Raw genomic sequence first — 13,860 nt, forward strand, 5'->3', positions numbered from 1 at the left:
GGAGGACCTGTGCCTAGACACGACCACAACACATGATGTAGTCAGCCAGATCCGGGCCGTATCCAGTTTAGATGGTGGACCTGTGCCTAGACACGACCACAACGCATGATGTAGTCAGCCGGATCCAGGCCGTATCCAGTTTAGATGGTGGACCTGTGCCTAGACACGACCACAACGCATGATGTAGTCAGCCGGATCCAGGCCGTATCCAGTTTAGATGGTGGACCAGTGCCTAGACACGACCACAACGCATGATGTAGTCAGCCGGATCCGGGCCGTATCCAGTTTAGATGGTGGACCTGTGCCTAGACACGACCACAACGCATGATGTAGTCAGCCGGATCCGGGGCGGAGTCAGCCGGATCCGGGCCATATCCAGATCAGATGGAGGACCTGCGCCTAGACACGACCACAACGCATGATCTAGTCAGCCGGATCCGGGCCGTATCCAGTTTAGATGGTGGACCTGTGCCTAGACACGACCACAACGCATAATCTAGTCAGCCGGATCCGGGCCGTATCCAGTTTAGATGGTGGACCAGTGCCTAGACACGACCACAACGCATGATGTAGTCAGCCGGATCCGGGCCGTATCCAGTTTAGATGGTGGACCTGTGCCTAGACACGACCACAACGCATGATGTAGTCAGCCGGATCCGGGCCGTATCCAGTTTAGATGGTGGACCTGTGCCTAGACACGACCACAACGCATGATGTAGTCAGCCGGATCCGGGGCGGAGTCAGCCGGATCCGGGCCGTATCCAGTCAGTTCAAAGCTAGACTAAAAACACATCTCTTTAACCTGGCCTACACATAGCACATTATCAATTTCAATAATTCAAATCATGTAAAATCCCGAGGTTTACCGTACACGACCACAACACATGATGTAGTCAGCCGGATCCGGGCCGTATCCAGTTTAGATGGTGGACCTGTGCCTAGACACGACCACAATGCATGATCTAGTCAGCCGGATCCGGGCCGTATCCAGTTTAGATGGTGGACCTGTGCCTAGACACGACCACAACGCATGATCTAGTCAGCCGGATCCGGGCCGTATCCAGTTTAGATGGTGGACCTGTGCCTAGACACGACCACAACACAACGCACCTGTGCCTAGACACGACCACAACGCATAATCTAGTCAGCCGGATCCGGGCCGTATCCAGTTTAGATGGTGGACCTGTGCCTAGACACGACCACAACGCATGATCTAGTCAGCCGGATCCGGGCCGTATCCAGTTTAGATGGTGGACCAGTGCCTAGACACGACCACAATGCATCCCTGAAGTGTCAGCAGAGACCGTTTCAACTAGACTCTCCCCTGCAAAGGCCTCATTAACACAACCAAAGTTGTTTTAAAGACAAACGTTTTTCCCCTGTACCGATGAAAACGTTATCAAAATGATTCCCGTTCACACGGATCCGCGGAAACGACTAAAAACACTGTATAATTCATGCCAGACAAGTAATTTGGAGATGTCAACTTGTAAAAGAAAGACTATGCGCCCACGCACACACGCATTCAAACGCGCATGCCTATAAACTAAACACGTAATACACATGTGCATGCCGTCACCATTTTCACAGATGCACGTTTTTGAAGTTTACACGGAGATGATAGCGGTATCAAATCTCATTTTCAAAAACTTGCACTTTGAAACCTTCTTTAAAGTTTGTGTTCTCAGGCCACCAAAACACAGTTGTCGTGTAAATGAACAGCCAGAACGTATTAAAAGTTTTCTGTTTTCAGTTGAAAACAGTGTTGTGTGAGTGGCCCCTAAGTTAATAACTTATGATTTTTTACAACGGAAATTAATCAGTCATAATCTTACTTAAGCTAGGTAATGATTTTCTTCTAGAGCTGCTGCAAAGCCAAAACAATCTTTGTTGCATTATTTTCCTATTATCACCGTGAAGCTGCTTTGAAACAATTTGTATTTGTAAAAAGCGCTATATAAATGACGGTGACTTAACTTGACTAATAATTTCACATTTTTATATCATAATTTCGACTAATGTCATAATTATGATATTTTTTACTTATGTGCCATATAGGCATTCATACTTGTCTCACATATGGAGCCAAAGTCATTTGTGTTTTTACTGAAATACAAGATCACTTAGATCTTTGATTGTCAAATGCATTCAAAATAAATGAGAACATGTGAAAAGAAAAGTGCATTGTGAAAGCCTTTAAATGAAATCTTGAATGAAAATAACTTCCCCTCCCTCTTCTCTGACGATGTGTTTACTGGTGCGAGGCGGGGCCACCTGTCACTCACATGAGATCAACCAATAGCAAACCACAACCATCTAATCAATTGCCAAGCCCCGCCCTACATTTGTTCTTGCGTCTGGAAAGTTCACCCAAAAATTAACCCTTGCCCTCAAGTTTATTCCAAACCTGTAGAATATGGGCAGCATTTTCATTTTTGGGGGGAACTATCCCTTTAAGTAAACATGGGTAAACATGTTTATTTTTTTATACGAAGTGATCGATGAAGGTAAACTAGCGCCCTCTGCAGGCCAGAACCGGCCACTGCGCTCATGCGACACATTCAAATATCTGATGCAAAGCGTACACACACCCAATCCACTCATATTCGCACCGCTGTAATGCCCATAAATTGGAGCCAATATGCCTTATTCTATGTAAACAATCTAAATATTACAGCTAAAATAACACTAATCCAACATTACTTGCAGCGTTATTTGTTTTTCTACTCGCATACTAAATGTACAGACGCAGCAGAGTAACCGCGTGACGGCCGACGGCTGATTCGTCAGTATAGAGAGAAGCATAAAAATAATCAAGGACATATGGAGAGTTCTGGTTGGATTTTATCAAATATCTGCGTTGACTGACTGTATGTTACGAATTAGAAATACTGTCGCCAAAATACTTTTAAAAACTCCGGTTCCCGTGTGGAGGATTGGTGAATGTGCGGATGCGGATCGCGCGGTAGCCCCTTTGTTCGTTAGCTTCAGTTCCTGGTGTTATTCAGTGTGTGTGATGATCAGAATTCATAAAGGATCTAGTAATTCTGTTCAAACTCTTCTGTTGTGAATTAAACTCATCTCAGTGTCAATCCTCATTCTCGGAGGGAGCGTGAAATCCGCCGTGGACTCTGGAGTATTAACGTTAAGTGTTTACGACAAAACACTTTCACCTGTTAGAGATCTGATTGTGAGTAAAATTATCATATTAACTCATATTTCACGTGCTAATGTTTTTATACTTGACACATTTGCAAAGAAAAGGCGGGGTTGCATTCAGTCAGCCACTAAGAAAAACTACCATGGAGATACCATGTGTTTGAACCTGTACCATGGTAAATTCTTTGAAGTTTTTTTTAGAGTATCATGTAAATACAGTGTAAATGACTATGGTAATCATTTAGTACCACAGTATGATACTAGTCCCCCCCCCCCCCCCCCCCCATAAAGCTTAATGTTTGAATTTCAGTGCATGTTTTGTAGTAAACAGATTAAATGAGTCTCTGTAACATCATCTGTGTTCATGTGTAACGCTGCAGAAATCAACAGATCTGCATAATGGAGGGAAAGGCATGTTACAGTGTTACACTTCAGTCAGTTCTCGGCTTCTGATGTAGACACGATTTGCACTCAGAAATTACTTGTAAATTGTGAAATTATTTTGAATTTAAGTTGAAAGGAATGAGGAATGTGCTTAAATTACTATTTTTTCATTAAATCTAGTAATGTAAAAGTAAAATCTCACCCCAAAAAATAGAAAGAAAATGATCAAAATGAAATAAAATAAGCTTTCTGGACAAAAAAGAAAAGAAAAAATTAAGTATATTTTTAGGGCCTCGGGTCATTTTGACCCGCGAGGGAAAGATGTGTTATAAAGTGCGAGGGAAGGATAAAGTTAATGAAGTTTTTTGCTTTGTGTTTGTGGTCCTGACAGATGTAAGTCGTGACGCTGCGGTGTGTGTGTGCATCGACGGCATGGGACTGGACTTCGACGTCAAGACGTTCTGCCACAACCTGCGCGCGACCAAGCCCCCGTACGAGTGTCCGGTGGAAACCTGCCGCAAGGTCTACAAGAGCTACAGCGGCATCGAGTACCACCTGTACCACTATGACCACGAGAACCCGCCTCCGCCTCAGGCCAGCCCTCAGAAGAAGCGCAAGGGTCGTCCCCCGCGCTCCGCCTTGCCCGGCTGCGCCGACGGACCCGACTCCAGCACCGGCTCAGGGGTCACCGGGCCGGTGCCGACGCCGGGAAGCCCGACTGATCGCTCGGACTCGCCCGTCAGAGAAACCATGACCTACGCCGAGGCCCAGCGCATGGTGGAGCTCGAGATCCGCGGCCGGGTCCACCGGATCAGCATCTTCGATAACCTGGATGTGGTTTCGGAGGAGGACAGCGGTGCCGAGGAGACTCCGGTGTCGGGATCGGGCCCGTGTAACGGAGGCGAGGCCCCGGGAATCGGGAAGGACCGGTTAGACGGGGCCAACGGGGAGAAAGGCACTCAGAAAACGGGGAAGCACAAGAGTAAAGAGAAGAAGAAGGACTCGTCTCATCATCATCACGTGAACCCGCCCGTCAAGCTGCCGGAGGTGGTGTTTCGAGAGCTGGACCAGGACCGGCCCGACGCGCCCCCCCGACCCATGTCTTACTACAGGTACGGCTCACACACCTCCCAAATGTGTATGTATGTGTATGTAAAGGATAATGTACATACAGCTGGTGGTTCTCTCAAAATAACCCCCTTCAGGTGTGTGTGTGTGTGTGTGTGAGATCTCAGAATAACCCCCGACAGGGTGATGAGGAGGGGTCTTGATCAGCCTGAAGGAGGTTTATTCTGAGATCACACACACACACACACACACACACACACATTCTAATATGATGATTTGATGCACGAGAAACATTTATGATTATTAATGTTGAAAACAGTTGTGTACATTTTGATTCTTTGATGAATAGAAAGTTCAAAAGAACAGCATTTATCAAAAATATAATCTTTTCTAACATTATAAATGTCTTTACTGTAACTTTTGATCAATTTAATGCATCCTTGATGAATAAAAACATTGATTTATTTTATTTCTTTCCAAAAAAAAAATTTCGTACTGACCCCAAACTTTTGACCGGTAGTGTTTAATGTTACTTTCTATTCATCAAAGAATCCTGAAATAAAAATGTAAAAAACTGTTTTTAACACTGATAATAATCATAAATGTTTCTTGAGCATCAAATCCTCATATTAGAGTGATTTCTGAAGGATCATGTGACACTGAAGACTGGAGTAATGATGCTGGAAATTCAGCTTTGAATAAATTACACTTTACTGTATATTCACATAGAAAACAGCTGATTTACACTGGAATAATATTTCACAATATTACTTTGAATATCAGTGTGTATACCGTAATATCTTCAGGTGTGAGATCTTCAGAAGTTGATCTTAGCAGTGTTTAAGAAATAAGAAAAATAACCCAACTTACGGTCTTTAACAGGTGTTGATCAGTCCAGCAGTGCTCGTTATTCTCGTATAATCGTTCATCTAACTCTGTATCATGTTCCCTTTAATCGCTCAATCAGTGTTTCAGACACACGCTAACACGCCAATAAAACCGCTTGTGAACAAAGTCACGTAACGTCACAGTTCACAGTTCATTAGTTCGCTATAAACCGCCAGAGAGGAGCTTAATTACTGTTAATGATGTCTCGAAGACGAGTGTTCATGAAAACTACATTATGTGCAACATTTCAGTTCATTTCCCAGAAACAATAATTGTTCATTTTGACTTCACAGAGACGTTTTTTATTATTTTGCATTTATTTCTGGTCTTTTTTTGTGTTGATGATTAATTTATTAGCTTTAACTTTATTTAAAACTGTTTCTCAGTGTGAAGAGAAAGATCAGCAGGTTTGGGTTATTGCAGCTCTCGTTTGTAATGTAGTCGGTCGGTGATCAGCCAACATGACAAAACTAGACCACTGCCATGATCCACACACACACACACACACACACACACACACACACACACACACACACACACACACACACACACACACACAGTGTCAGATTTATTGTGCAGTGTGAACAGCTTGATTGTGTTTGTGAGTGTAGAGATCTGTCAGTGAGCGACGCTTCACTGGATATAATGGGATCATGGGAGCTAAAAATTCATATCGCAATATTTTCCAGATTTTATATATCTCTATATTTTTGTTAAGGGGTTTTTTTTTTTTTTTTTTTTTTTTTTTGCCCCTATGACCTGGATGGAGTTACAAAGTAATTACAAATTGTTTACTACAAAAACTAACCATTTAGACATAGTGACCACTTTCTGCTTTTTAATAAATGATCAGGGATGCACAATGTATCGGTCAGTAGTCGTTATCGGACGATAATTACCGCAATTATTTTCACTAACAGTCGATTGTTTAAACACAGCCAATGATCAGGGCCAGTTATATCCTGTCAATCAAAAGGAGGCGGGACAAACGTGTCAAACTCATACTGTGTGTGAAGAAGGTCTTGTCGAGTTCAGGGCTGTAGAAGTTAAAGGTCTGTTTAATTAAGACTGTGTTTGACTTTATGATTCAGCTGAAACTAAGTCTCAGCTTTCAGATTCTGTCCATTTTATCTTACCTTTTTTTTCTTCCATCTTATCTTACTTTATTTTACCTTATGTGCAAACTGAGTTGTATACAGTTTTTATTTGCGTGTAATTATTAGATCTGAAAATCAGGGATGCACTGATATGAACATTTTGGCTGATACTGATGATCATAACTGATATATTGGCCTATAAATCTAAATCCAAATTTTTATATATTAAAAAAAAAAAGCCTGATTACAAAAACAAAAGTCTCACCATTAAAACCACATCCCAAACACACGATTATGATGCTCTCATGATAATGTTATGCAGCCGATATGACACTTGTGTTGCACTGAACTGTAATTTCCCTTTTTGAAGTGATTCCAATCATATTTCAGTGAGTTAAACATTCGCATATCCGACCAAATTTCATGAGAAGCGACTAAAAAATGATCGGGTGAATTCATAACCCTCATGTTGAACCCTAGTGAAAATAAATAGCATCTGAATATATAGTTTAATAGTGTTAATTTTAACCTGTGTTCCCTGTATAGGCCTAGTCTACAGCATTAGCTGGGAGAGAACTAATTATAACAAACTATTGCCATCGACAGTCTTTTTAAAATCATATTTACATGACGGTACCACTATATAAATATGAATAATAAAAATATGAAAATGATACAAAAAGCACAGTCTTCCTACAAAAAGTTGCAACAACAAAGCAAGTTCTTTGAAGAACAAACACACATTAGAACAAGCGGCAGGTCTTAATGCGCAGATCTGTTCTGACATCAGATTTGTTTGTCCCAACCGTTGCTATGGTTACATCACTGTCAATCATCGCATTTTCCGATTTAATCCCGCATTTAATTATGGTTGTCAGTCCAGAAGCTTTGCAGCGTGTGGCTAGTAGCATGAGGAATTAAACTTTTATTCAAAGTGAGCAAAGTGAGCAAAGAGCCTGTCAATCACGTCAGAGCTTTTATGCTGCTTGATATTTGCATTATTTTATTGTATTGTCATAATTATAAACACACTGGTTTGTAAATAGTTTTAGCATTTACTGCACTTTGTTATTCTTCTAAATCATTCACCTATAGTCAAGTCACCTTCATTTATACAGCGCTTTTAACAATATAGATCACTTCAAAGCAGCTTTACAGTAATAATAGGAAATTACAGTAACAGATTGTTTTGGCTTTACAGCAGCTCTAGAATAAAGTTATTGTCCAGCTAAAGTTAGTATAGAGTCTAATGATATATTCCAATTCATACCGTCCAACGAATTGGAAGTCTCGCTCATTCACATTCAAATGAAGACATATTTCACTCCTAAAGAGTGTTTTATAGTTTATTGTAGCCTGTAACCGCAGTGAGGTTTGCATGTAAAACCCTGACGCCACGTCCTTCTCCTCCTCCAGGTACATTGATAAGTCTGCCGAGGAGCTGGATGAAGAGGTGGAGTATGATATAGACGAGGAGGACTACATCTGGCTGGACATCATGAACGACCGGCGTCGCACTGATGGGGTGGCGCCCATCCTTCAGGAGGTGTTCGAGTATCTGATGGACCGACTGGAGAAGGAGTCTTACTTCGAGAGCCACAACAAGGTGAGATTTACAGCAGCGCTTTAATGAAGCTTTACTGGCAAACACTCCATAACTCTTAAAGGGGTGGTATAATGCCCTTCTCACAAGGTGTAAAATGAGTCTCTGATGTCCCCAGAGTGTGTGTGTGAAGTTTTAGCTCAAAATACCCCACAGATATTTTTTTATAGCATGTTAAAATTGTCACTTTTTGAGGGTGAGCAAAAATGCACTGTTTTTGTGTCTTTCCCTTTAAATGCAAATGAGCTGCTGCTCCCGGCACAAGGGGCGGAGCTTTAAGAGCTTGTGTGCGTGTGAAAATTTCAAAATCGTTTAGCCTTTTGTTCAAAGTCGGACAAAGATGGAGAGACTCTAGAAGAAGTGACGACATGTAGAGCAACATTTCTGAATGGCTAGTTGATGAATTTATGTTTCTGATGTGGAGTTAATTATCTTCTAGTCATTGATTAGCATATGAAGAGTTTGGTTCCAAAACGCGATAAACGCCATTTAAAAAAAAATTTAGTTCCTGCAAACATCAGTATTGTATAGGGTCAGTATTGAAAAGTCAATTTTAAATTTTATGTAAAATGCGATATCCGCCGTGTTATTCTGTCATGTTTTCTCCCTTTCTTTCCAAACCGCGACAAACGCCAGTCTCCTTTCTCTGCAGAATGAGATAAATCCGCTCTCAACCAATCACAGCGCACCATTCCACGCACTGTAAACAGTAACGGCAGCGCTTTGAATACACCCGGCATCCTAGTTTTTCCTATCTACTTTGTACTTTTTGATCAACAATCAAACAAAATCTTTTATAATTTTGACGGCATTGATGAACCTGTGGTGGTTTCTGCGGTAGGGAAGAAACGTAAGCCATCGAAATCTAATCATTTACGTGAGGAGATTAAGAAGACGAGGCGCGGGAGGAGGAAAAATGCCGGCTATTGCTTGTTCTCACACGACAGCATCAAACTTCTGTCACGCTGACACGTTGAACCCAGGGGATCTTTTGAAAAACTTTCAATTGTTTTACTCAAAGTCAACGAAAACCGAGCAGGACTAAGCCGTTTTACAGATGATCGCCGTCAAAAAAGTTCAGGAGGTATTTCCTAGCGATAGCTGATTGAATGTATTTTTAGTCCAGTGCCTGTAACGTTAATAAGATATTGATCGAGTTCAGGGTGTCATATGTGGATGGATCAACTTATTTTGTTGTGTATTTTCAACAGTTTCAATATGAAAAATAACTTTTATATTGATTCAATGGATTAATTGCATTTGGGGAAAAAAGTGTTATGAATTTATTGCATTTTGGGGAAAAAATGATCAGTTTTTATAATAAATCTTTGAAAATCAAAATCTGGATTTGAATTTGTTTTGTTATTATAACCTAAATATGCTATGTGAAAGTTTGAAACAGAAAATAGCGTTTTTCATCTTGCCAAATTCTTGGTAAAGAAAACACATTTTTACTCAAATTAATCAAAATGGATTTATCGCGTTTTGGAACCAAACTCTTCATATTCTGTCATGATAATCTATAAATCGTGTTCCCGGGGGCGGGGTTTATGTACAATTTAGGGTTAGTGATGTCACTAACTAACTTGTGCTTTTTCGGATATACCCTTTCAGGCAGTGTGTAATCCAGCTGTTTATGAATGTTAAAGCTCTGCAAAGTTTTAAAGCTCAAAGCACAGCTAAATGGACTTTTTGTCTCCTAAAATAAATGATCGATTCTGAAATGAAACGAGTCGTCAGTAATTCAGTCTCACTTCCTGCTGAACCTGTGTAGGTTTGTAACTAATTTGCATAATCCCAGCCTCTGGTGTTGATTGGCTGTCTCTTAGCCCCGCCCTCAAACACTGTAGTGTATCTGAGACTGGAAGAGTTTGGTTCGTGTTGTTCATGTGGAGAAGACGCTGTTTTCTGAGATTGATACGGTGAAACCCACGCCATCGTTACTGTTCGTGTCACTGTGATCAAGAGCTGAGATTCAGATATGATAATGAGCGTTTGCTTTCTGACCAATCAGAGCAGAGCAGCTCTCAGAGAGGCGGGGTTTAGAGAGACTCAATCCTTGATCGAAATGTTTCAGACAGTAGCCGCGTTTCTATTATCCTTCAAATTGTGCAAATTGAAATTCAGAATTGAAAATACGCCCAATGGAAACGCGCCAATTTCACAAAAACTCCCATATATCGCAAAAAAGTTTGTACGCTCGCATGAGGTGGTTTTTCAGGCTATTCGAAAAAGGAATATTTTGCAAAACTGCAACGGAAACAGTTTTTCCGCATTTACAGTCACATGACGTACGTAACAGTCAATCAGTCTTTAAAGATGACGCGGTGTGTTTGGACAGAAGACGTTCAGAGTTCTTTATTAAACTCATAAAATACAAGTATCACAGGAATACTGGATTCTAAACAACAAAGAAATGCCACAGTTTCTCAAGATCGTGAAGCAGAAGGAGGGAGAAACACTCATACGAGCCGCTCTCAGTATAAGAGTCTTTCCTTGACATTAATGCTGTGAAAACACGTCTCTTTGGTCAATAATAATGGCTAGTGTGGCGGCTGAGATATACGTACAGTATCTCACAAAAGTGAGTACACCCCTCACATTTCAGCAAACATTTTAGTATATCTACTCACGGGACAATACTATAGAAATGAAACTTGGATGTATTTTAGAGTAGTCAATGTTCTGCTTGTATATATATTTACTGTCCTCTGAAAATAACTCAATATACAGCCATTATTGTCAACATAGCTGGCAACAAAAGAGAGTACACCCTAAGTGATAATAGCTGTACGTCGTTTAACCATGCAAAGCCACATGTCCTATTCATCATGTTCATGTTTTTGTCTGCTTGACAGGACCATACAAATGTGTGTATCTTGTATTAGAGCAGTTAACATTTGTGCTTTGAGTTCAATTCTCTCATACTGACCACTGGATGTTCAACATGGCACCTCATGGCAAAGACCTCTCTAAGGATTTGTAGGATTGGTAACACCCTGAAACTGAGTCGCAGTGCAGGCCGGGTCATACAGAGGCTTTCCAGGACGGGGTCCGCTCGTAACAGGCCTCGCGAGGGTCAGTCGAAGAGTCCTCGTGATGTGCGTCAGGTGCAGAAGCTGGCTTCAAAAAACAGACGCATGATCGTGCCAGCATTGCTTTAGAGGTTGCAGAAGGTCAGCGTGTCAGTGCTCAGTCCATACACCACACACTGCAACAAGTCGGTTTGCATGGCCGTCGTCCCAGAAGGAAGCCTCTTCTGAAGCTGGCTCACAAGAAAGCCCGCAAACAGTTTGCTGAAGACAAACTACTGTAAACCTGCTAACATCCGTTGCCATTATTGTTGAAATGACTTATCGCAAGAGGAAAAAAATTTGTTTTAGTTGCATAACATCGGTTAATGGAAACGGCGTCATTTCGCAATTGTTTTTTATCGACATTTAAAAAATATTGCAAAAGTTTTGTGCAAATCTGTGATGGAAACGCAGATACTGTGAGAAAAGAAAAAAAGTGTTTTTTGACCTTGGATGCATGTAAACCTCTTGTAAGAGACTCAAAAACAAAATTAGGAAGCTTTATAATAGCATAATGTGGCTCTTTAAGGTTGAGCTTGTGTGTTGTCCAGCGTTTGAGTGATTCCTCACATCATGTGTGTTGAGGAGAGCGTTCTGCTTCTTCATCAGATGAACCGTTTGTACCAGAACAGCTGACAAACCCACAAACACACTGAAAGAGGAACTTGAGCCTCACTAACGGCCCAGAAGATCAGTGTTTTTAACAACATCTCAACGATAACACCCTAGCAGAGTGGAGGCAGGTTTTGCACACGCCAGAAATGTAAAAGCCTAGTTTAAATGGATATTTTTAAATTGGAAGCTGTGTAAAAGAGCTTTGTTTTATGTGTATTTAAGGGCAGATTAAACTTTCATTTCTTACTATCAACTTCATAATGACAGTATTTTTTTGTGGTATACACAAGAAAAGCTAAATTCAGCAGATCTGGATGACATTAGGGCTTTTCCATTGTGGCAATCGCAGTCGTTTTGGGCAATGTTGAGATCATGATTTCTTAACGCAATTGCTTATTGACAAATGTCATGTTAGGTTTGGGCGATATGACCATGTAATTTCATATCATATATCATATGTATACATCATAACATAGTTCAGGGTTTTTTCTGGGTCAGAAATGGTTGTGATCAAGCCCAGTGCTGACAATATATCCAAGATAAATACAAAGAAACAGTTTGTAATAAATCTCATTCAGTTTATTTCAGGACAGATCATAACATTTTTGTGCAGGTCTAACAAGTTTCATCCGAGTCCAGTGTCTGTGCTGTTTTTCCCCAGAAGTTATGACTGATAAACAAAACTAAAACTAAAGTTAGACTGTCTCATAACCTCCTCACTCAAGCGCTGGTCAGTGTGGGAGTCTGTGGTTGTTGTTGTTGTTCCGTCTCTTTAGTTTTGTTTACTCTGGTGAGACTGTGGTGCCATCTTGTGGAACAACTGATTTGTGCAAAACAAAGGGATAAAACTAAACTAAAATCATCCCATGATTTACTCTCCCTCAAGCCATGACTTCTTTCAGACAAACACACAGAGTTATATAAAATAAAAAAAATGGCCTGGTTCTTCCAAACTTTATAATGGGAGTCAATGGATGATGAGATTTTGAAGCCCAAAACACACACACACACACACACACACATCTGGTTTGCTGTCTTTGTGACCCGATCCCTAAACCTACCCATCACACACACACACACACTCTAAACCGATCCCTAAACCTACCCATCACACACACACACACACTAACCCGACCCCTAAACTTACCCATCACACACACACACTAACCCGATCCCTAAACCTACCCATCACACACACACACACACACACACACACACTAACCCGACCCCTAAACCTACCCATCACACACACACACACACACACACACACACACACACACACACAGGTGATTGTGATTGCTGATGCGCTCTCTCTCTCCTGCAGGGCGACCCCAGCTCTCTGATCGATGAGGACGCTGTGTGCTGCATCTGCAACGACGGCGAGTGTCAGAACAGTAACGTGATCCTGTTCTGTGACATGTGTAACCTGGCGGTGCACCAGGAGTGTTACGGCGTGCCCTACATCCCCGAGGGCCAGTGGCTGTGCCGGCGCTGCCTGCAGTCGCCCTCGCGAGCCGTCGACTGCGCGCTCTGCCCGAACAAGGGCGGCGCCTTCAAGCAGACCGACGACGCGCGCTGGGCTCATGTGGTGTGTGCGCTCTGGATCCCGGAGGTGAGATACTCACTCTCACGCTCACTCTCTCACACACACACACACACACACACACACACACACACACACACTCTTAAGGCAGACCAATGATGTGTGCTGGGCTCATGTGGTGTGTGCGCTCTGGATCCCGGAGGTGAGACACTCACTCTCACACTCACTCTCTCACACACACACACACACACACACACACACACACACACACACACACACACACACACTCTTAAGGCAGACCAATGATGTGTGCTGGGCTCATGTGGTGTGTGCGCTCTGGATCCCGGAGGTGAGATACTCACTCTCACGCTCACTCTCTCACACACACACACACACACACACACACACACACACACACACACACACACA

At 42.0% G+C, this 13,860-nt stretch overlaps 1 protein-coding gene across 1 annotated transcript in view; it reads left to right on the forward strand.

Moving 5' to 3' along the window:
* Positions 1-2,958: 2,958 nt before the first annotated feature.
* Positions 2,959-13,860, forward strand: part of brpf1 (bromodomain and PHD finger containing, 1) — a 41,002-nt gene continuing 30,100 nt past the window's right edge. Inside the window, exons 1-4 of the mRNA XM_084087066.1 lie at positions 2,959-3,190; positions 3,935-4,655; positions 8,013-8,202; positions 13,213-13,500. Of these exons, the coding sequence (XP_083943192.1) occupies positions 3,976-4,655; positions 8,013-8,202; positions 13,213-13,500 (1,158 nt within the window). The 5' untranslated portion in view covers positions 2,959-3,190; positions 3,935-3,975. The remainder of the gene's footprint in view (positions 3,191-3,934; positions 4,656-8,012; positions 8,203-13,212; positions 13,501-13,860) is intronic.

Source organism: Abramis brama, assembly GCF_963993115.1.
Source record: "Abramis brama genome assembly, chromosome: 16".
In the NCBI taxonomy this organism is placed as follows: Eukaryota; Metazoa; Chordata; class Actinopteri; order Cypriniformes; family Leuciscidae; genus Abramis; species Abramis brama.